The 25,138-nt window shown below is 43.6% G+C and overlaps 1 protein-coding gene across 1 annotated transcript; it reads left to right on the forward strand.

The window, feature by feature from the left end:
- The first annotated feature begins 3,876 nt into the window (after positions 1-3,876).
- Positions 3,877-25,138, forward strand: SCTR (secretin receptor). Its single transcript, XM_053982286.1, is given in 14 exon segments — positions 3,877-3,942; positions 3,944-4,102; positions 7,601-7,727; positions 11,945-12,055; positions 15,878-15,981; positions 16,277-16,374; positions 17,361-17,493; positions 18,313-18,466; positions 18,555-18,615; positions 19,149-19,218; positions 21,889-21,980; positions 22,074-22,212; positions 22,391-22,432; positions 23,453-25,138. Coding segments are annotated over 14 exon segments (1,533 nt in total). The 3' UTR covers positions 23,630-25,138.

Consider the following 25,138-nt stretch of genomic DNA (forward strand, 5'->3'; position numbering starts at 1 on the left):
CCCTCCCCGAGCCCCGGCACAACCCGGCTCCCCCTGTCAGCCCTCCAGAAGCCCTGCGGCCCGGCCCGGCCCTGCCCTCACGGCGGCCCCGCGGCGGTCGCTCGGCAACGGGACAGCCGCGCTGGGCCGCAGCACTCGCGGCTGGGCTGGGCGGGATCCCCACAGCGGCACTCCAGCTCCTCTAACGGCGAAAGTACAAAAAAAAGATAATAAAAAAAGCAACCATTTTTCTTTTCTTTTCTTTTCTTTTCTTTTCTTTTCTTTTCTTTTCTTTTCTTTTCTTTTCTTTTCTTTTCTTTTCTTTTCTTTTCTTTTCTTTTCTTTTCTTTTCTTTTCTTTTCTTTTCTTTTCTTTTCTTTTCTTTTCTTTTCTTTTCTTTTCTTTTCTTTTCTTTTCTTTTCTTTTCTTTTCTTTTCTTTTCTTTTCTTTTTTCCTTTTCTTTCCTCCCAAGTAAGCGTCGTCTTCAGGATTCCCAGCGCAGCCACAGACAGAGCAGAGGCACTTCTTTCCCTTTAAAAACTCTCATCTATTAACACATAAATTGTTCTTACTTGGTTTAAAACAGATTTGGAAAGGTTTATTATGATATTATTTTTTAAAAACCCTCTTTTTCCCTCCCTTCTCCTTTCCCTTCCCCACTTTTATGTCTTGCTTTCAGCATTAAAGGGCCATCCTTTGGAAAGTACTCCTGGAAACCTTTCTTCAGTGTATTTTTCATCTCACACATAAATTATGATGGTTTTTTACCTAAATGGGTACAGGGGGGAAGGGAAAGCAAAGAAAGCAAAGTTTTCTTTCTTTTTTTTTCTTCCTTTCCCCTTCAGACAGGTGATCTGGATTAAGAATAAAATCATTTACTTTCAGTTTTCCTAACACAAGGGTAAAATGTGTCCAAAAGTAGTGCAACATTTATTTTGGATAAAAACATAAGCAAGAAAAGCTTCAGATCATAAAATTCATATCCCAGAACATAGCTCCCATACTTAGTAAGATGTAAATGCTTATGGTTAGAAAAAACTATTCCTATACCCTTGACATGATATCTTAAATATAAGCTTAATATAGAGAGCCAGAATTATTGCTACAAGGAGTTTTTTTCCTTACATATTCTAAGAATAAAATTGTTCACCTTCAGTTTTTCTAACATAGAAGTAAAATAGAGCATATTTCTCCTCACAATTCACGTGTACATCAGTCTGTTTGGACAGTGATAGCTGAGTGCAAACCAAAAACCATGCCTGCTTCCACATCAGAGGGTCTAAACATGATGCACTTCTGGAGAAGCACTCCGTAAAGTTTCCTCAGAAACAGCAAATGATTGGAAAAGGTAGGTGAAAAGAGTGGTTATCAGCCAACAAACCTTCAGATTTCCTTGGAAAGGCTGATATAAATAAAGAATGTTAACCAGAGTATAAATAGGTGATTCTTGCCTCAGTTTTGTCTTTGTATTCCAAATGTCAGATGAAAAATGTGTGGCCTGATTCTCTAGCTGTAGTAAAGTCATTGTAAACAACTTAATTATTTAGCAAAGGGAGGAGAAAATGTAGTTGTTTCAAGCACTAATAGAATTTCAAAGTATTAATAAATAAAGATTTACAATCAAAGTTGGTTAGTGTTTGATAAGTAAACAATCCTACAATCAGAATAGTACAAAGCAATTTCTTTTATTTACTCCTAAAGTTAAAGTGAAAAGTCTTTTGAAATGGTGTGAACAAATTCAGATGTTTCTTTCCTGGTTTAGATATCAGACTTAACAGAAATTCCAGCTGTGACAAATTTACGAGGGGTATACGGAGTAGGTATAAAAGCAAATGCACACAGCTATTGCTTAATTAAACAAACATCTCGTTTGGGGCTCTGTGAATTCTTGGTAATAATTCTTTGTAGTCTGCTGCTGCTGTTAGGTTTCCCAGCTCTCCCTGTCTGTCCCACTGGGATGACACCTGCTGTGAGTCAAGCAATGGTTTGCACAGGTGAGAATCTCCCAGGTTTTATTTTGCATCCATCTTCTTTCAAACACTCAGCCTGCACGTGAATAAAATGGGAGGATCACAAAATATTAATTCACAGTGTTGGTGTTTAAATCCAACATTGACTCTCCAGACTCCTGGGCCTATTTTGGAAAAAGCGCCACACTCCAAAGTACATTCAGAAGCAAAGCTCTCTCAGTTGCATAAATGCAAGAAACAGTGCTGGCTTTCGGGGGAAGATGCTGCAATATGAATGGAATAATAAAATATTCCTTCAGCCAAAGGAAGAGAGAGAAGGACTTGGCACCCCACCGAGATGATGCAGCATTGTCAGCGTGGTTTCTTCAGACTACTACAGTGACCATTGTCTGTCTGCCTCTCAGACCCCCTCTCAACAGTTTGTTTAACCCTTTGATATTTTCAACCAAACTCTGTGGGGAAGCAGATGTCTTCAAGAAATGAAAATCACTACAAGTTTAGTGTGGACTGGGGCAAGGAAGACTGAAGCATTTGCCATCTGGGGGGGAAGGATGCTGTGTGAGTATGGAGGATGAGCAGGACAGAGCCAGTGTGGGGTTAAGCAAATGCTGCCGCTTGCCTGACTGCTGCTCTGGGACTGTGGGGAGAGATGACGGTGGTGTGCAGGGAAAGAGGGAGCATAGCACCTCAGCAATCTTCATGAGCACATATAGAGATGAGCTGGAGTCAGGATGGGCATGGAAAGGGCAGCACTTGCTAGGCAACCCAAATTCCTTCATTGTGCTGCTCAGTGGATGACTTTAATCCAATGGCAGGATTTTCAGTGCACAGGCAATTAGCCACATATTTTTCCTAGTCATTGACTTTACTGGTAAACCTGGAGCACATCTGTGTTCTGGGCAGCCCTTCATTAAATTTGACCTGTCTGGTGATGGCAAATTGGAATAAGTGGGAAAAGATGTTTTGAGACAAGCTGAAGACTGTTGTGCTTTGAGAAAGAGCGCTGGTACACAGTGCAAACTTTGGCTCTTTTTTGAAGCTGTATTCAGTACTGTGCTAGAAGTGAATGTGACTAGCAAGGGTTTGGAGTGCCTGCCTTGGCAGCTGGGAGCTCACACCCAGCTAAGCACACAGCCTCTTTACAATAGTTTTGCCACAGAAACAAAACCAGGAACAACAAAGAGTGCTCTGCTGACAGGCGAGGGGACTGCCAAGGAACTGTTTTGGGGAAACCTGGGATGTCTGAAATCTACATCCCAGCAACGAGGTACCAGTGGGATCCAAATGCAATGATACCTAGCAGTCTATAGCATTAGGATGAAATGCAGACTGGCTGTTTCTTCAGATGCCAGAAGAAAGGATGAAAAGGATGAAATCTAGGGAGTATTTGGAGTCCTCTCTGGAACGGAAGAGCAGATTCCCCGTTTATCCCAGACTAGAAGTTGTCATCAGCCCTGGCAGCTGTGCTCAGCTGGGCTTGGTGGGACATGCAGGCAGCTGGCTCACCTGCAGCAGGCTCTACCAGCTTCCTGATTTCTGGCTCTCGGGGATGTGTGCTCCCTGTGGGAAGCATGTGCAGAGCTATTGAGAGGAGAAGCAGTGCAGGCAGCCTGAAGCACATTCCTCCAACTCGGTTTCTCAACAGAGCACTTATTCCAGGGCTGTACTTCCCCTTGATTGTTTGCCTCTGCCATTGTGGAGCTGACATCTCACAGGGGAGCCCTGCTTGGTCCCGTGTTGTGGGAGCATGAGGAATGATCATTGCCCAGCGACACCCATCGATAACAGTGAATAATAGCCAGGAAGGGAGGCAGACAACAGTAGGAACATGCTCAAGAGAGGTGCTGTAATTCTTGGGACAGGGTGCTTCTGCAGAGGAGGAGGAGAGTTGCAGGGTGGACGGGAGGGGGGGTTCCTGTCACTGTTGATGCTCTCTAGAGCTCAGCAGCTGGAGAGAAACATTGGCTAAGGATAGTCAAAGCTGGGAAGGGAAAAAAGCAAAGAGGGAAAAGGATGAAGTGAAAAAGAGCTAGGAGCCACGCTGGAGAGCATACAAACAGCCTGCTGACCTCTGATGCATGAGGGATGAAGAAAACAGACTGTGATTGACTATGTGGACCATCTGGGTGATCTTCTGGATTTCAACTGTCCCGGTAGGTGCTCAGATCTATTTATTCCCGTTTGCATGGAATCACATGTTATCTGAGTAATGCTGAGCACCTCTATTCCATGAAGTTGTGGTGCCTCTGTTTAAAAAGGTAGGTGTAGAACCTGGGATTTTTTATTTTTCTTCCTGCTTCTGCTGCTTCCTGCACTAATTGACAGTGGCCAGATGACTAGATGCCGGATGCCTCAGTTTCTCCACCTTTATAAAGACAGAAGTGTTACTAACTCACTTTGACAAACACAGCAGGTGCTGTGATGAAGGACAAAAGATCTAACTCCATTCAGAGAAGCTTTACTGATTTACACCAGCAATCAATACCTTAAGGGGCAATGCCCACGTCTAGCAGTACCTCCCTGGACTCAGATTGAAGGAATGTGAAGCCATGTTTATACCACAAAGTTTGTCTTCTTTTTTTTAGCTTTATTACTTTACTGAGGTTTATGTAGCAGATTGTCACTGCTGAGCTCCAGGTGCTTGGATCAGTCAGAAAGGAGAGTGGAACCTGGGCTGTGATCTCCAGGTGCAACTCAGGTTATTCAGATTTTGAATGCATATAAAATAAGGGGTGAAATATGTCTAGCTTGGGTGTGAGAAGTTAGGAAAGGATCAAATCACTGTTTCATTGCAACAAATGGAAAAATCAATTTATTTGTCCCAGCAGGGGATTTGGCTCTTACTGTGAGAAAACCTGAGCTCTGCCTAGATATTTTAATTGCAGAGTCAATGCAATCTTCAAACCTTTTGCCTTTTGATCATCTTCTGCAATAAAAATTGTGACTGTGATGGTTTTCTTGTAATTTTGGTTTCTTATTCTTAGTACTACCTAAAGGATCCTGTAAATAGATGTCATTGCTCAGGGTGTCCCCAAGAGCACCTCCTTCTATTGGTTCTTCTAATCTTTCAAAATACATGTTTTGATTTTTCCAGGCATCTTGCTCCTTAAATCCTCTTATTATACTAAATCCATTTATTTTAAAATGAAATGGCTGTGAATTTTGGATAATGTTTAGATCCATTCATTTCACACTTTAAAAACTGTGTTGGCTGTTGCTATCAATATTGCAGCTTTTTGCCCATTCTTGAGATCTATTTATCACAGTTATCTCTGTTTGGAATGGGTTTGGTATCTGTCTTTAAACAAAATATGAAGAGATCTTTCTCTCTGTCCTGGTTTCAGTTGGGATAGAGTTAATTATCCTTTTAGTAGCTGGTGAAGTGTCAAGGAGATCACAACTGTTTCAGGGAACTGTTTAGGAAGAGACATAGAAACTGCACGTAGTTTTTTTTCCTCTTGTTCTTAAGCAGCAGGGGCAGGCTGTTTGCTCCCACTTGTCAATGGTAAACACAAGTGAGACTGAGCACAGCTGGTGGCAGAGTGGGGTTATCCGGCTACGGCACGGGAAGTGGATTTCGCATCGCTCCGCAAACATCCAAGCGCTCATACCCAGCCTGCTGCCTCGGATGCCAGTGTTGGCACAGACTGGCTCGGGGACAGGGTTGGTGGAATACAAGGTCTTTAAACCCACACCTGGAAGCTCTCTGCTTTCTCTGGGTTTAAAATCCTGTTAGTTGCACATCTATTCCCAGGAAGTGGTATCCAGCTGATTAGAAGAATAGGGTGGGCATAACTCTGTGGGGTAAAACAGTAATTGTAAGGCACCACCTATGCTGTACTCCTGCTTGAACAACACATTTAGTGTAAGAAAGTAATGCTGCATCAGATCATGAGGGTGATCTTCACAGCTGGGTGTGCTGAAAGTGTGTGGCCTCACTCTAGCCATAAAGAAATAACACAGAATTTAAATCTTTCTAAAACAAAAACTTTCTTAGGACCCACATTTCTTAAAGGAAAACAGTGCCCCCATAATGTAGAGGCTTTTTTAAGATGGAGTATTCCCCTGTTTCTGAGATCATTGCTAACATGATTCCTAGCATTTATTTTTACATATGTTCAGTATCATCTTAACAACCCGTATGCAAACCAGACTGGTTATGCTGGTCACTTCAAATGCTCAGCGTTCAAATCCTGGCATCAGAAGAGTGTTTCTTTCATATAAAGTCTTTACATGTGTGATTCCAGAGAATTTATTACATTGTGCAAAACCAGGTGATTTCTAGTTCATTTATTTCATGACACACAAAGACAAGGGAGAAGGACACTGAAGTTAAACACAAGTTTACACAGTAGACCAATTAGATGAGGTACGATACACTGCTGAAAAGATCAAACTTTGTTCAGAGATACAATACTCAAAAAAATTCCAGGCAAAATAGTGGGAGTATGGTCTTTAATGTCTGGTATGCTAAAATTTAATTGTAGAAAAGTAATAGTTCTCATTACAAGGTTTTCAGGGATTGTTCTTTCTCCCAAATCTAATCTGAAAGTGATCAGCAATGCTACAAGATTTATTAGGTTGAGCAGCAATGTGATGCTGCTGGGTTAACTTTCTTGAACAAAGAACATAAATTCTATCTGATATTTTTCAACTAATAGAGCCTGATGACTGGCTTCTAATCTCTTCATTATGTGTGTACATACGTATGCATTTATATATATGAACATAAAAGTTCTGTAGTGAGAATTTATAGAGATTTTGGGTTTATCCATTAGAGAGAAATTATCTAATTCATTATAATGGGCATGCACTTATATTCAGGTTTCTTGTGTCAAAAAGAATAGACACTGGTAAAAATAACTTTTACCCTGCAAAGGGTAAAAATACTTCTTTTCTGAACAATGTAACTGTTAAGACCTTGTCCTGCAAATAATTTTGTAATGGTTTTCAATATTTGTCATTTTAATGGTCTGTAGCAGTTTGTTTTCAATCATTTTGGTCCAGCTGCATAAAACATAAACACACATTTTAATTGCTACATCAGGATTGAGTGGACACTAACATTTCCACATGGTTTTATGAGAAAGAAGGATGGGAAGAGGAGAAAATGACCTTAGGACAAATTACCATCTACATTCTCACAAAAATCTGGGTGAGATTCTGCTTTCAGGTGGGCTCCTGCAGCTACCAAATGGTAGCAGGGAAGCAGGCTTGGGTGGTCTGCAACCAGTGGGCATATTTGGATCATTTGTGCCCAGGAAAATGACCTGCCAGGTGTATGGTTTAACACAGCCATGGGTGAGTGATTAATTTTCTGTTACTCTAGGAGATTCCAGCAGTGTCCTGGATGTTTCTGCAGTCTTTTGGAAGAGCGTCCTGTTCATGTCCTTAATTTAGCAGAATAACACATTTTTCTCAATGTCAGTAATGTCAGCACAAGGGAGAAGACATAAACTCAGTCTGTGCTTGCCTGCTGCTACTACAAAAATGCAGACTTAACTGGGAAAATTGTCTGTATTTCAAGGAAATATTGCCCACAATCAAGTGATAGATTTGCATGGGGAATATGAGCATAAAAAGGATATATTCTGTTGAGATTTTATAAGTTTTAAGAGGAAAAGTGATTCCACTGCTTTTAAAATTTGTAGATCAAAGCTATTCCACCTGTCTGTGACCTTCTGAGCGTCCTGAAAAGGGAGGAAGAAAAGTGTGTGGAGACTCTTTCTCTGGAGGCAAGGAACAGAACGACTGAAAATGATCTGCTCCTGAGCTCAGGTAAAGGCTGAACAAATGCACATGATAAAAGCTTCTCTCACATGAACTGGGTGCCTCAAACTCAGATACCCTGGCATCCCTCCTGGCAGGAGGTATGCACTTAGAATACATCTCTCCTTTAGGAGCAGAAAAACAGGTAAGATTTGTTACAAGGCTTTGAGAGCAGGATTCTGACATTACTATGACGGGAAGAGTAGTGGGAACCTTCTAACCCAGTTGCTTGACTGTAATCCTCACAACTAGGGAACAAACCAGCAACAAAATCTTGCAAATTGCAATCATGTCTTCTTGGAAAAGGATAACTTAAAAAGTCACCCCTGCAACTGCAAATTTACTTAACTATATTTACCTTAAAAATCAATGAAGACCAGCAGTCAACATTTAAATCACGTGGCTTGAAGGTCCTCATTACTTCCTCCTTGTTCCAAGTTACTGTCACCTAACAGAGTTCTTGAATTTCAGTGAGGATTTATCATCACACAAAGGAGGTTTTTGGCCTGGGAAAGTTGTGTACATGATGAGTCCTCATCATGTATACAGCTTTGCTTTCACAGCTGAGCAACTGGGGTCATGTGCAAGGGATTATTAAACCTTGCCTGTGAACTGCATGTTAGTTCCCCCAGGCAGCTGCTGGGTCAGCATCTCAGAGAGAACATTGGGTGTAGACAAGACATGTGACTATTTTTAGTGTGTGACCAGCCATCACCACTAAGGATGGAGTTGTGTCACTCACAGCATCTCACAGACTGAACTGATTCTGGGTGAGTTTTTGCACTGTAACATGGGCAAGGTTCTCACCAGCATCAGAAGGGAAGGAGCTCCCATGAGATGTGCTGTGTGCAGGCTATCCTGGCCACAGATAGGCTACCATGTGGAGCTAGAGTTAAGGTGTTTTCTTAGTTTCAAAGCTTTCCTCTCTAACAGAGAGTGTTGGAGACAAAGAACAATCTCACTATGACCTGGCCCAAGGACAGAACTCAGAGGGAAGAGCTATTGCCTGGTTTCTTACGATGCCTAGCATTTTTCTCTGTCACTGTTTTATCCCTGTCCCTTGCAGACTGATGGGTGTGAGCACAGCTTCAGGGCATTACAGACACATAGCAGTGACCAGATACTTTATGGCAGGCTTCCAGGTACTCCACAAGGCAGATCTGTCTCATTGCATGTAAGAAGTTTAATGATATGAATAAATCAGTATCGTTTGTTTCCTTCAGTGAAGAGCAAGTTGGTTTGTCAGCCTATTTCTTTTTCTGCTTTGACCCTGTGATATGGCTCTCATGTTCAGCTCTGTGTTTCCTTGGCACCAGAGCTCCACAGAAGATTCAGACACATTAAACTCCACAGGACCGTGCAGGTGTGGACCTGCACTAGCATTAGCAGGGAGTGCTGTTTTACAGATGGTCTTGTTTTGTCTCAGTCAAATAGTAGCTTCTCAGCAAAGACTTAATCCAATTTTAAACTGGATCCACATCTTAAAATTCACCCAAGGACTTTTGCTACTGGAATTTTTAAATGGGGTAATTCTACCTAAAATTCTACCAAACTCTAAGAGAGGTTTGTTACCTTGGTAAACTAGGGAGTAATGCTTCTATTCTGAGAAATAACACTCCTGAAAATACATCCAGCCTTTAAGGTATCTGCACATCTGAAGTTCTCATGGAGAAAATCTCAAACAAGGAGTTCAGTTTGAAGAAGAGAGAAACAAAGCTGAGGAATTCAATGCATACCCTTGGTGGGTCATGCAGGGGGGAATAAAGGTGGCTTCACAGGGTGTGGGGCACCTTCCACACCTTGTCCTTCCTGCACCTGCCCCAGAAGCTTTGACTGGCATGGGCAGGAAAAAGGACAAAGCAGGGAACAAGCTTCCACCATGCCATCTCTGCTGCTGAGCTCACATCTCTGTGAAGATGGCTCAAATAAAGGAATTCATTGCTGGGGAATCAGGCACAAAGTACCTGGGCAGTGAGTGTTTCTTATCCTCCTGCAGTAAAAGGGAAAAGGGACTCTGCCCTTATGACAACATTAACTTGGGAAAGGGAGCAGTGTAATATTAACATAACTCAAGTCATAGTTATGCTCTTTTTAGTGCATGAGTGAAGACAAGAAAATTCTCTTGGGAGCAAGGAGCAGGGCAGGGAAGCTACTGGAGACCTGGGACTCCTGATCATGGTGTATTGCTGCTGGGAGAATGCTCTGAGTGCTGCTTGAGGGAGATCCCAAAATGCACAGGGCTCTGTGAAGGAGATGTTGCTGTGCTTTGTCTCCACCCTGAGGCTCTTTATCTAGCTGGGGGTGGGAGACACCGGCTTTTATCCATGAGGAGTGGCAAGAAGCCCACCTGCAGGAGGAATAGCTCGGCCGGTTTATGTTTTCTCTTCCTGGATGGAAACCACCTGACATCATAATTTTGCCAGGTTTTCCTGTGCATTGGGGTCTGATTTTGGGGTTTTATGCCTGTGGTGTTGGCATGAAGGTTCAGTAAACCAAACAATGCAGCATGTTAACTCATAAATATCACCTAAGGTGAAGTTTTGCTTGCCTTTAAACTTTTGCTTTGAAGTAAATCGTTTCCAAGACTTATAAACATTGGCACAGGGAGGACACCAGAGCTGAGGTGCCACCCTGGCTATGAACAGCTCTGTATTTTCAGGCACTAGGACTGCTGCACAGATGGAAATCAATACATTTCTAGAAATGTAAATATTTTTGTCAGGCTAATGGAGGTTGGCCTTATAAAGCATGAAGTGTTTGAGGAGAGTGCTTGGTCAGCACTTCCTCCCCTCAGCTTTCAGGGAGCGTGCAGGGCAGGCGGCACACGTCCGGATACAGCAGGCACAGGGTAGTCCTGACACACCCCAGTGGCTTTTTTTTCCTCTGTTAAATTGCAGAAACCTCAAAGAAGGCTGTGCTCAAACCACTGACAGGGAGTGGAGGCAAAAGGGAATGAGTCTGAATGATTTCAACCTGTATCTGGAGAAGAGCAAAATAAGAAATAGTAGGATTACAGTTTCTCTTTGGTACAAAGAGCATCAAATGTAGGTCTTCTCCACTAGCACTCTGCACCTCAGGGCAAAATTAATTCATGCCAGCATCCAGCACCTAAGTAAGATGTCTAAGTAGAGATCACCATCATACTCTGCTCTGTTGGCCACCAGATGAGCTCCCTGATGCATCTCTACCAGCCCAATACAGTCAAGCTGAGGGTGCAGCTAGAAAAGCCTCCCTCTCTGACTGTGAGAGGGGACCATGACAAGCCTATCCTTAAAATAAGCAGCCCTTGCACCTAACGGAGGGAAATGGGGTGAGTCCGGGCAGCCAAGCTCAGTGAGTGGTCTGTTGGCATTGTTCACTTCACCACAGCCTGAGCACAGTGAAAGAGAGGAGTATTTATGGTGACAAAAGGAAGACATTGGTGCTGTTCCTCTCTATCCTTCCCCCAGTATGATGAGATTAGCTCAGCTGGTTAGAGCATAGTGCTAATAATGTCTAGGTTGTGGGTGTGATCCCCAAATGGGCCATTTACTTAAGAGTTGTACTCTCTTTGTGGGTCCCTTGCAACTCAGAATAGTCTGTGATTTAAGTCATCTGTGGTTTAAGTATCATCCTGAAGCTTTTTAAACTCCTAGACACAGAATCACAGAATGGGTGAGGCTGGAAGGGACCAATGGATCATCTGGTCGAACCTCCCTGCTCAAGCAGGGTCATCTAGTTGCATTTGTTCATATTTACTAAAAATATTATGTAAGGAACACATTAGGGTGATGCAAAGTGAAAGTTTTAGAAAGACTGAAAATAAGTTTAAATATTCCCATCTGATTTCCTTTATCTTTCCAGGGCCATTCAGTGGTTACCAGCAAACAGGTAGCAAAAGGCCTGATGTGAAATTCAGAATGACTGTAATTGCTATTTGTGTGTCTAGTAGAGACCAGTGGGCTCAATGACAAGAAAGGGACAGGTCTGGGAGCTTGCTGGGGCTGGTTTGAAGCAATCAGGACCTGCTCTGTCCTATCCAGCTCTCAGCAGGACTTGCTCTGTCTCATCCAGCTTGCTTTTCAGAGCACTGAGCATCTTTGTTCCTGTAGCTGCCTTGGTCCATGGGAGATGTTGGATGGTGTTGTGCTGCCTGGGGATGTCTCTCAGTGTTTCATTGTTGGAAGAAGTTTCATGGTGTTACGTCACTGGGAGATGCTGTATGGTATTTCCTTGTTGCCCCCCAGGCAGATGTGCTGGAATGTGGGACAACATGAGCTGCTGGCCTTCATCCAGTGTGGGACAGACTGTCAATGCTCACTGCCCTGAATTCTTTCAGATGCTGACTGGGAAAAAAGGTAATGCTAAAATGATGCTTTTCTCACCCAGGTGTTTTTTATTAAACACTTATTTATTAAACACTTTATTTTTTATTTCTTTACAAAAACACTACTCTCAGGTCTGAACTTGAAATGAATATTTTCCCCTCCTTTTAAAGAACAATAGTTACTTAACAGGTCTGTTCCCACCTCTAAGCTGAACATAGAAAAGGCTGGAATTAAGGTAGCGATATCTTTTAAGTGTTTGTGTTTTCTAACCAGAGGGGAAAAAGTGCAGGAATTAAATGCTATCTTGAAAAGCAGGTTTTTAGCATGGTTTCTTAAGGAAAAGGGTTTTCTCCACTCAGGTTCTGTGTTTATTTCTGTCTTTCCCTTTTAATAACTCCTAGAGCCAGTGGCTGGTCCCAGAGGAACTTCGCACAGCATTAGGTTCACAAGCGTTTCAGCAAAACATCCAGCTAGGCAGGCAGAAAAGATCCTCTTTTTTGCCTTCATTAAGAGGAAATCTGCACTGGGGATTTCTCTCTTGCCTGTGACAGGATCCATACAAGTGGCACAATCTCATGGAAATTCAGGTTTCATGGCTCAACAAACCATTCACTCAAACAGAGGTGAGATCAAGCAATGCTTTTTGTCCTTTTTTCTGGGATATCTAAGCTACAAATGAAGTGAAATTTACTCCCAGTAGACTACAGTAATCATGAGCTATTAAGTAAGCCTGCTTTCTGTTCATTTCTGCTTTTCAGTAATGCCTAAGAAATGTGTTTACGTTTCTCTTTAGGGAGTTAATGATTCAAATGAGAAGAGGGTTTTGCATTCTTCAGTTATAGGGCACAGATTAATGAGGTCCAGTACTTACAGAAAAGCAGACAGATTCATTTTATGAAGGGAGGAACAGGAGACAAAGTATTAGATTATCTAATAAAGATTAAATAACTCAAAGGAGAAGCACTTAGTGCTCTTTAAATTAAATCAGACATGAGCCACTCAGATTAAAATAAAAACCTTGCTACTTTCTGTACACACGAACATTATCTGCCCTTTGAGCCCTTTAAGCTGGTTTAAAGCCAAAGGATAAACTACACGAAGGCTTAGATCGCTGAAGAAACCATCCGTCTGGCATCTACTTCTTTAGCACAGTGATCCCGGCCCTTAAACGCAGTAACTGAAATCCCTGCTGGTACAGCCACTAGAGGGAACTGCTCCCTGCCTCTGGCCTTCTCACCGGGGAAGAAAGCAGGAATTTGTACATCCAAAGGTCATAACTACATCTCGGATGTTCACTGCCTTATCTTGGAGATAGTCAGCTTAAACTTTAGTTGCCCTCCTTATCGAGAAGCTGATAAACAGTAATCAGAGTGACAGTGTTCAAAACAGAACCCCAAGACCTGGTCCATCCTTAGCATCTTATTTCAGTCTCTGCATCTGGCATTTTGGGACAAAGTCAGCAATAGTTTAACCTCATTCTCATGACCACCTTCTTCTTTGATTTTATAGTGTGGTTGGCTTGTGACTCCAGAGTTTATTTACTGCTACCGTCATTGCCCTGTTTGAAACAATTTTGAAAAATAAAAACAAAGATCTGCTTGCTTCAAAAGAAAAGCAAAGGTTTTCTCTCCTCACCACTTACAAAGCAGATGGGCAGCCACATATGCCAAAGGCCCATATGTTAATCCATGTGGATGGCTCTGAGCTCTGCTCAAACCCTAGTCTCTGTGCTCACATCTAGACTTGCATTTGCAGCCCAGACTGTCTGGTCCCTTTCTACATAGCAGACCAAAGAAACAAAATTATCTGGAACCAAGTAACAGAACTGAGCATGGTGTCTTAGGCAAGGAATGAGGAAGGTGTGACAATCGTGAGGATTCAGAGGCAAAGGTCACATCAGATGGCCCCAGTTCCACAGCCATCCCTTTAGCCAGAGTTCCTTCTTGCCTAGGCAATTCCAAAGTACCAGTAAACACCAAGCCAAATCCTTAGACAGATTGCAGACTCCCAGTCTGCTCTGAGTGGGGCATGCTGCAGTTTCCCCAGTGTGTGTGTCACCCATAACTCAGGAGCATTGTTAAAATTTTCCTTGTGCCCATCCATATGATGTGCCTGGCACAATCTCCTGTGCTTTGCATGTAATGTAACAGCATGTGCACACCAACACAGAACTTCACCTCCTCTTGTCTGATCTGCTTTGACAGCCTTGAGCACAAAACAGTCACAGGCATGCTTACAAGCACAGTGCTTTGCTCACACTGAAGTAGAGAATCTGCACTTTGGCACCATTACTGGGCGCCAAGACAGGCTGGGGAGAACATTTTGGGAGAGCTACTTCTTTCCTGTTGTTGCTGCACTGCAGCAAAACATAGAGAACCTGGCTTATAAAGCAAACCTGGCCCTTTCAAAGATGCTAAGCCGGAACAAGATGTTCAAAAAAGCATCAGAATAATAGTCTGATAAGGACACACCCAGAGCTCTTTCCACTCAGGGTTCTAAGCATGTTTGCTGTGCCTTGCAGGTTTACAGAGGTGAGTTCAAATCAAGTGCAGACATGCTGTCAGGTCACCAGCATTAGCCCAGAGGTAGCAGGAGCCCTGACTCTGTCCTGACAATTGCAGCAGGGCTCCAAAGAGGATAAACGATTGCCAAACACTGCTGCATATGCATCTCCCTCAGTTCCCTCAACACTGCAGGGATGTTTTGCAAGAGCCAGAAACCCTAAAGTCCTCATGGCTAAATGTGTGAGAAAAAAATAGACTTTTATGGTGCCCTCTGGCAAGGCTTGTACTAGGAAGGACTGCTGGTTTCACATTCCCTTTAAATACATGCTAGCATTGCCATCACTGCAACAAAGCCAGGATTTCACTCCGTTTCTGAAGTATGATTCTTACCAGACAGATCAATGTGATTAGGACAGTAGGCAGTTATTTTACTTCTTTGTAAAAGTTTCTCTTCAGCACATAACAAACGCCTGCTAAGGCCACTTTCTTCCAGTGACATTGTAAGTGGTGTTGGGCACGACTTCCCACTTCCACTTTAGGGCCAGACATTAATATGGACAAGTTCAAAACTATCCTATTCAGCCATGTGGAACTTGCTGGGCATTCATCTCACTCAGCATTAGGAGTCTAAAAGTCAGACATCCCAGCAGAAGACGGTCAGATAGACTGCCCTTTGTGGATACCAGCCTGAAAAATGAGTTGAATTCTGCAAATGTCTATTTTTCTCTGAAGACAGCTACAAGGGACACAGCTCAAGTACTCAGTTTTCCAGAAGCTGAGCTTAAGTGAGGGGAATTTCTTCCTAACCTTTAATTTGCAAGTAAGCAAGGAAATCAACTGTGAAAAATAATGCCCAGTGTGAGGAAAAAACTTTTAGTGTTCATTTAAATCTTACTAAAAATCTGTGACCATCTACAATTTTGTGTTCTATTTGGAGCATGACAAACCACAGTAAGGAGGTGGGAGCATTCAGCAGAGTATCAGATTTGCATGGAGCTTGAATCTGTGACTGAACAAGTCATGTGTTTGCTGATCTTGGAAGAGTGGCCAAGAAACACCAGATGTACTGAGCAGTATTATTTATGTTGCAATTAATAAAAACACATCCATCACAGTCATCCCTGAGTAGGCAAACAATATTATGACCCATACAAGTACGTCGGGCAAGTATCAACAGAATCAGCTCAGCTGCATTTTGCCTCCAGCAATGCAGAGTGCACTGCCAGGGGCAACACACTCTCCTGGCTCTTGGAGCAACCCTACATGGTGACTGAACCCCGAGAACAACAAAGAAAAAACTGGAAATGGTCATACTCCATTGTGTCTTTTTTTTATTGTTACCACACAGGTTTTGTGTACCGAAACTGTACAAGTGAGGGCTGGTCAGAGCCGTACCCGAGACCTGACATTGCTTGTGGCTACAATGTCAACGACACAACCAACGAGGCCAGAGTGAGTCTGAGTGCCCATGACCACAGATCTGCTGCTCTGGGGCCCTGGGGAGAAACACTTTTAGGAGAGACTGATTGATGTTGTGATTTAACCCAGGTGGGCCTATTGCTATTGGTGGTTTTCAGCATGAATATTTTCTGCAAATGATTGGAAGTGGTTGCTCAGGGTGAAATTTCAGTAGATGATTTTACAGGAAAATTTATTCATTAAATAGGAGGAGGGATCTTTCTTTTGGTGCAGGCTGATCTCTACCAGGCAGGCAAGGTAAAGATGTGATTTATATGTTCCCCTGCAGCGTTCCTATTTCATGACCCTGAAGACCATGTACACCGTTGGATACTGCACCTCCCTTGTGACGTTGATGATAGCCTTGGTGGTCCTGGCCTCCTTTAGGTGAGGAGAAGCATCTCTGGTTTGTGTTTGGCCAGAACTTCTGGTCATCTCAGCTGACACAAATCCTTCTATTGACTTTCTGGGCAAGCTAAAAATCGAAGTATATCTGAAAACCTTTGAAGAAATTAGTGACAAAATTTATCTCTGAATCTTGCCTCCCAGAAAATATCAGGACTGCTCATTATATTGTGCTCTCCTTTTCTTTCCAAATCACAGTTGGATGCATGTTGCAAATGGCATTTGCACCAACTCCCTGATGAGGTCTTCCCATGATTTCAATGTCCCTTGGGCAGAGTGTCTTTCCCCCTGCTGCTCTTTTCCCCACTTGAGACTGTGGCTAAAACTTTGTTCTAAGTGCCACTGCACTGACTTGTGGTAAAGTGTTTCAGGTTTCTATTAGCAATCTGACATGCAGCTTATCTTCACTCATCCCTGTAACCTGGAATTTGTACTGTGCTGCTTATTCAGTGAAATCAATTTCCCTTACAGTAAATGTCAGGGCGGCACCTCTGGGCAAAAGGAAACCCAACTACTTTGCAAATTTATATTCAGGCTGCACGGCCTCTGGACACATACTATGTGGAGATTTAGTCCAGAAAACACTGCAGGCACAAGTGCACTGGGCTGGCAGAATAAATAAATTCATCCAAGTGTGAATAAACACCTTGAGTTCATGTTACTACAGAAAGGAGGGAGGGAGGGATGCTAGAACAAGCATATTGGCATGAAATCACAATTTTCCTGGTAACGTTCAGCTTGTTTTAGTACCTGAGTGGAGCAGATACGACTGTACCTTTTTAAGGTCTTCTCTTCTCTAGGATATGCTTCTTGGGAAATGCATTAGTCTTCCTTTCACAGACAGAAAACACTGTTCATTTGTCAGTCTATCACTACTAAGGATTGAAACCTGTTTCTTACAGCCACAGGTTCCTTGCATTGGTGAGGAATGTCACTTCACTGGATCTCTCTCTCTTTTTTTTTTGCAGAAGACTTCACTGCACGAGGAACTACATCCACATGCATCTCTTCACGTCGTTCATTTTGCGAGCCTCATCCAGCTTCATCAAGGATGCTGTCTTGTTTTCCTCTGAAGACACAAATTACTGTGGGGCACACATGGTAATCCTCTGCTCACCTGCTTGCTCCACCCCTCAATCTCCCAGCAGGATCCTAGCAGGATTTAGTGTACAGGGAAGGAAATCTCCATCCCAGATTCATGTTCATCATGAGGGGCTATGGGAGAGGAGAGGTATGCTCTGCCCCTTCTCTGAGAACACATTAAATGTTGCTGATTTATACTGCAGTGTGAGACCTGATAGTAAGGTAAAGGCTTGCATTCAGACAGTCTGGGACCTCCCAGATTTTGAAATGGTTTTGCCTTTCTCTTTTTATTGGCAGCAAGCTATTTTGAAAATTTGGGTGTGAGGAGGGGTGAGCAACACTGGAGATGATGGTCACTGCTTTAAACTAAAAGATAAGAATTAGGGAGAGGAACAAAAATAGGCTTGTTTTGTTTTATCCTACTAGTTTAGCTGGATATTTGTTGCAGAAAAAGAACATTTTGCGAACATTTTAGTTTGTCTTTATCAACTGCTTTTCTTGTGAAAAAAAAGGATTGGCAATACATTCATATGCTTCTCTAAGGTGATATTTGTGTTACTGGTACTAGGAAGGTAGTAATAGTGAAATTCCCCTGAGACAGTAACCTGAATCCAAGCGTCCATGAGACATTCAGTTCTTCTAGGGAGGCAGTTGATGAATGCATCTAGGAGTGCCAGCTCTGCTTTCTTGTCATGTGAACCCCTGTCTCGAGGACACCCATTCAGTCCTCTAATTGCTATAAAATCTCTATTTGCCAAGATTAATTTACAGCTCGATGTCTCTGTTAGAAGGTAGGAACAAACCCAGGCAGGAGCTAATTATCCTCTCTTTCCTCAGGCTGGCTGTAAGCTCACCATGGTCTTCTTTCAGTATTGCATCATGTCTAACTACAGCTGGCTGCTTGTGGAAGGACTGTACCTCCACACTCTCCTGGTGATTTCCTTCTTCTCGGAAAGGAAGTTCCTCTGGTGGTTCATCACCCTCGGATGGGGTACTGGTTCTCCCTTCAGTGAGAACAACTGGGTTTTTCTGCCTTTGGGATGGACTTGTGAAGCAGTAACTGGTTTTTCCAATTGCAGGTGCCCCAACCGTGTTTGTGGCTGCATGGGCGACTGCTCGGCAACTCCATGAAAATATTGGGTAAGTGGTGTGGAGTGGGGAAAGCTGGCATGCCAGGGGGAGCATGCAGCCCCTGTGCACGCTGTTCCATGGGGTCCTGCTCATTTCTAATTGCTGGGAGCGAGTAAATCAATCAACACCCTGCTGCGGTGGGAGCCTGGATGCTAGTGTGGGTGTGAGTAGAGGTACAGCTGAGCAACACAAGAAAAATCTTCCATTTCCATTTGAGCATTTTCAAGGGTAGGAGGTAGCCTTCAGGTATGAATTCAGACCACGATGTTTTCAGCATCTGTATTTAACTTTCTGAACAGTAGAACTTTGTTTCTTTTTTCCCTTTCAAAATTTTGAACAGTGTTTGTAGTTTAAGGGAAGGACTTGTTTCTGTCCAGTGCAGGTGGGCAGTTTTCTGTCAGACACATTGTACCACTCAGTGAGAACAGGAAATTAGTTTTGTAGAAAAGAGAATAGGGGCCTATCTAAGGTGCAAAACAGACTAAACCTGTTTGAAAAGATACTAATGTTTTGATAACTGACTGCACCTTCTATTTTTACAGGTGTTGGGACATTAACACTGATGCCAATACCTGGTGGATCATTAGAGGCCCCATAGTTGTGTCTATTTTTGTAAGTCTTTCCTGGAACAAGCAGATTCAAACTCTATTTTCAAATACTGTGAAGTCAGAGCTCATCTACTCAACATGCTTTAGAAGTGTGTTAATGAACTGATCTTAGGCATGTGTCTGAACCGGTGTGACCCATGAGTTACTGCTTAAGCAACTTCTGCTCAGCAGGACTTAGTAACTAATGCCCCAAAGCTAAGTTCACAAGAAAAGCTAGTGTCCTCCCAGGAAGCGAGAGCCTGAAGAAGATCAGGTTTCCACATCCTGTTGATTTCACATGAACTTGGCTGTTTTGTGGAAGCTTGTTTTGGACAGGTTTAAGGAAAGCTCCGGAGGAGAAATGAGTGGCTGTACAGTTCAGTATAATTATTTTTGTGTCTGCTGGTCAATGCCTCTCTCAGCAAAGCCAAAACCAACTTGCCTTACATGACCACTGGCTTTTGTTTTCAGGAATGAAAACAGTTCACAGGCTGCACACACCATATATTAGTGGACAGCACTGAGGCACTGCTCAGTGAATTAAGGCAGAGGCATTGAAACTCAGTGTGAGCCTGCCCAGTGCAAGGCAGTAATGATGACAAGAGCAGTTTGGTGTGTATAATACTCAGCACCTGTGTTTTGAGCATTTGCTGGTACACTCCTTCAGAGCCTTAGGTACCAGGGGGCTGGAGCTGCTGCTTGGGATAGTTGCTCTGCCCGATGAAGATGCTCTGGGTCAGACCTTGCTGCAATGACCAGTCTGAAACCCTAGCCCAGAAATGTGAACTGCTGGTTATTCTCAAGTAACCTGCTGACACTCCAAGCGAAACCCCAAGGGCTGGTTGAGGTTTTCACGTTTCCAGTAAGAACAATTTTGTTTGCAAAACACAAACTGCAACACTTGCACACTTCTCAGAACGCCAGGCAGCAGAGATGGTGGGTTAAAGTTCTGCTCCTATTGACCAGTGAGCAATTCTGCATCCCCACAAGACAAGCAGCAGATCGCTTGCACAAGTGATTTGGGATCAACTTAACGAGGTCATGGCATTTCTTTTTCTTTACGAAACTACCCTCATGCTAGGAACCACTCAGCAATATATAAAAGCCAACAAGACCCAGGCAAGACAAAAAGCACAATCTTAGTTTATCTTTTGGCGGCCCCCACCCGCTATCGCCTTCCAAGTGTCCTCAGAATGCTGATCCTGCCTTGTTTAGCTACTGAAGGCAGAAGCCGCCTGCATGACTCTGCAGGTTTTCCTCAAAAGAGGCTTTACTCAAGCCCATAACCAAACAAACAGCCAGATCTTAAGAACCCAGATCTAATCTCTGTATTCCTCACAGCCTCCAGCAGTTGAAAAGGCAGAAAATCAGCACCGATAAATACCTTTGTGTTCCCCGGCTCTCGCTCATTCCCGCGCTGCCCGCGGGCAATTCCTCCGGGCAGGAATCCCAGCGCTCCCCCTTCCCCTGTGATTTTTATCAGTGAAAGTCCTGCTCAGCCTACATGGCTCTTCCCTGGCCTAACGGGTTAAAAATACCAGAATACCCAGACCTGAACCTCCTTTGCTCCCCACCACCCCTAAAGTATTTCTTTCCTTCATGCTCTCCACCTCTAGCTCCCCCCAGCTCTACTCCTTTCCTCCTCCCTCCCCAGCTTCCCCAAACTTCCAGCCCTCTGCAGACTCCCTCAGCAGCCAGAGCTGCTTCCTTTCCATTCAGTAACTTTAAAGAACTCAGGGACTTGCTGTGTCTGTCCCATCTCCAGGAAACCCAGTTCTTTTAGGAAGACCCACCACCCCAGAGCCCTGCTGCAACGCCCCCAGGCACGCAGGACCCACCATGAAGAGGATGCACCTCTGCCGAGTTTCCCGGCTGAGGGAAGGGTTAAGGGCCTGCCACAGTGCAGGGTGTTGCAGGAGGGGTACAGGTCTGCAGGCTGTGCAAACCAAGGGCAGATCAGCCCGAAGTCGCTCCCCACGGGGCGCGAGGCGCTGGCCGCGGGACAGACAGACGGACACGCTCAGGCGGCTCTACCTCCCCTGCAACTCCCACTCTTTGCCTGAGGGTCAAATGAGCAGGAACAGCTATTGCCTCACCCGCACCCAAACTGAGCAGATCAGCATTTTTATCTGATATCCACCCTTCGAGATGGGGAAAATACAAAAGGAAGAACTCCAGTGTCGACTCTCTCCTCTCCCCACTTTTAACTACTTTGCCTTGTGATCCCAAACCACACGGAGTGTTTTTAGCAGGGAACAAAGAGCACTTGTAGTCCCCAGTGCTGCCCCTTTGCTGGCATCCAAAGTGGGGCCAGACTGTGCAGAGGCTGCCAGAACCCCACAGCCGGAGGGGACCAAACCGATGCTCCTGGTTTCCCTGCCCTTTGGTGATTTGCCTGGATAACAAGCCCTGACCATAACTAAAGCTGCATGAAACCAGCAGGGAAAGCAGCCAGCATCCAAGCCCAGGGTGGCCAAGCAGGCTGGAGAAACAGGAACAGAGACTGGGATGGGAACATGGACACAGGCAGGCCAGCCCCAACCCCTCTAATATTTCTGCTCCGTCCAAACTCCCCAAAGTGGCTCTGCTGATACTTGCCAGTTACATAAGTGGATACTGGGTTTGTTGTCTGGTGGATTGCTTTTGTATTCTTACTTTGTTTTTGGTGTTTTTGTTTTTGTTTTTTTTTTCCCAGATTAATTTCATTCTCTTTGTCAACATTTTGAGAATCCTGATGAGGAAGCTCAGCTCCCCTGAAAAACGGAGCAGTGATTTCAACCAATACAAGTACGTCCCTTACATCCCTTATAAGACATTCAAGGTCACCTGAGCATTTCTTGCTCCTTCTACACCAGCTTTTCCCCCTGTTTTCATTCTCAGGAGACTTGCAAAGTCAACACTCCTCCTCATCCCTCTCTTTGGGGTCCACTATATCATCTTTGCTTTTTTCCCTGAGGATGCAAGCAGCGGCACAATGGAAATTCAGCTGTTTTTTGAATTGGCTCTTGGATCATTCCAGGTAATATTTGACAAGCTATTATTTCTTTTAAATAAGAAAAAGAGGTAGAACATATAACTCTGCAACAGACTTGAGTTTCCAATGGCAAAGCCAAGCTGTCTGATTTCCCCTGAGATGCCTCATCCCCATTCAAAAGCTGAAACTGCAATCCTGTAACCAAGATTCTTTTATCTTTTAGGGCTTTGTTGTGGCTGTACTTTATTGTTTTCTTAATGGTGAGGTGAGTTTCGTGCGTATAACATTCTTTTTTATTGCTGAAGCATGCCTCATTAATCAGTGGGATACATCCCCCAATGAATTACACACTTTGTCTGAGAGTTTTCTTCCCAGCTACCTAACATCACTCTTGAAATTCCTCCTAGACCTGGCAAGCCTAGGTAATTGTATGCCAGATGCAAACTTCACCTCTCAACTACTGCAACCCTTTCATAAATCAGATAACATTATTATTGTCTGGGAACTGAGGGTGGGAGCACATCCCTCACACAGTCACACTGACAGCTGACTGCTCCTGACATATGATACCATTATCTGCCACCCCATCCACGGCTGCTTTATTTACTCAATCCTTAGGAGGGAATTTATCAAAAGCTATACCCAGACCAAGTTTATTGGGATTCTTATAAGGTAAAGCTTTTGGTAGAGGGATCATTTCCTTTATAGTTGCATGACAACTCCCAGGCTTCTGGGCTAGAACTTGCACTCTGAAATGCTGCTGCTGGTAGAGGTGGGGGGGAAACATACAAACCTGGAAGATGTAGAGCTAATTGGAAGGGGGGGGGGGGGAAAGCAAGCCAGTGCTTAAGAAAAAGTCACTTTGAAATGAAGGAGAGCTTTGAAATACTCTGACTGATCTGTCAAGAGGGTTCAGAAAAAATGGTTTTGAAAAGAAAATATGCTTTTTTTTTTTTTTTTTTACCTTAGAGTGCCAAAATGTCCTGGTTTTATACCTAAAATTAAAATTCTGGAAAAATCTACACCAAACCCTTCCTAAGGCCAGCTAGATTCTGTGAACAGTTTCACCTGCAATTAAATATAAAGATATATCACTGCAACAACAGTATCACTACATGTGTTAAGAAGCAGGCCTCACCTTAACCCCTTAAACTGGGGTTTAAATAAATAAACCCAAACCTTGGCAAAGATAACCCACTCTCATTTTCCTGTTACACTGCTCTCTGCAGTCCAGGGCTCCCACATAAACTAGCTGAACTAAGTATCTTGTGACCCTTCTACCTAGGTTCAGCTGGAAGTTCAGAGAAAATGGAGGCAGTGGCATTTAAGCAAGCACTGGCGACAGCATCTCAGCACCTCAGCGAGTAACGGTGGCAGCGGCTTGACTCAAGAGATGCAGATGGTGAGGTCCAGCCCACCAGAGCACAGGAGAGGAACCCTCCAAAGGTCAAGTGTGCTTTAACTCTGTGCACCTGAGGGTACCTCCATGCTCAGATACACATGGCTGAGCCCCGTGGACTGAGCTGGGAGTCCTGCGTCCATACCCAAAGCGGGACTTGGCTGTAGATCAGCGGTTCTTGGAGCACATCTGTTTGTGTATATCCTGTGCAGCACCACGGTTATTTTGCAAAGCAAAATGGGTCAAAATATTATGCTCTTCCTTGAGTTTCTGCCCTCAGTAATTTGTGTTTCTTTCCACACCCGCTGCTAGTTCTACCTTAAATGTAACCTTCCATTTTCCTTGTGGCTCTCCAGCATGTCCCAGGCTAAGTTAGGCTGGTGATTTTTTGATGTTCTCTATTTCTTCTGCTGCAGAATCTGGGAGGACACTGAATTTTATATGATGAAGGTTACATGCCAGCTTCCATGAGTTTGAAATGCAAGATTAACTAATCCCTAGAATTTATCAAGGTTCAAAGCTTTTCTGTTGTGGTGATGGATGATGGACACTGAGAACGTAAGGCACAGCTGAGCTCCAGTTTCCTCTCTGACTGCATGTCCATTGCTCCAGTGACAGTGGCAAGTTCAGACAGGTTTTTGCCTTTGCCTCTTTTAGGTGGAGACCTTGGAAACAACAGTGGTCCAATTTGGATATTGGTATCATTTTGAGATGGTAGCAAAGCTATTACAACATATTCCAAGGGTGACCAAAAAAATTTCAGTAAGATAGCTCATCCCTATTGTGTCTGTACCTCTGAGACTTGACCAGCTTGTATTTGAAGGGAAGAAATGAAAGCTCTTGAGACATCTAAAGGTCAATTGAACTGGACAGTAGAAACTATCTGGTGAAAAGCAATACCATAGTGGCTACCAAAAATCTCTTTAGAGTCTACAGTCCCTCAGTGTACTGAAATCTGCAAGGCTGTGCACTGTAATATGGTGTCAAAAAGTATCTGAGCTATCACAGCTCTATGCTCTGAAGGACATAATTAAGCAGATTTCCCTGTTTTGAGTGGGAAAGGGATAAAATAATTCATCTGACAAATGAAATCAAATCTCCTACTTGATTTTGTATCCACATTTCCCTAGTTGGGGTGATTTTGGCTGGGTTTCTTCAAGGGCAAAAATGCTTGAACTGAAAGCAAATGGTGTTTATCACTTCTCCCTCCTCCCAATCACCTACAAGAAATTGGCAAAACATGTATGGCATGTCAAATGCTGCCTGAGCAGCATTCCCCAACCCCCTCTGCCAAAACTGCTCCAACAAGCTTTTAATCACATAAAATGCCTCCATGGTAGGCTTCTGCCATTTTATCAGAAGACAAACATGCAGAGAAGTTCAAAGGATACACTGAAGCTTAAATTACCTGTATTGAAGCAGGTTTTTGAGTGATGTTAGCTCTCTTTGAAACTCTGAGATTCAGGAAAAAAAAATCTTTTTTTCACTGGCAGTGCTGACAGTTATCCCACACCCTCCCTGGTGCAGCAGGTGCTGCAGGTAGCAGCACATGGAGGGCACCCAGCTTCGTGG

Source organism: Vidua macroura, chromosome 7 (assembly GCF_024509145.1).
Source record: "Vidua macroura isolate BioBank_ID:100142 chromosome 7, ASM2450914v1, whole genome shotgun sequence".
NCBI classification, from domain to species: domain Eukaryota; kingdom Metazoa; phylum Chordata; class Aves; order Passeriformes; family Viduidae; genus Vidua; species Vidua macroura.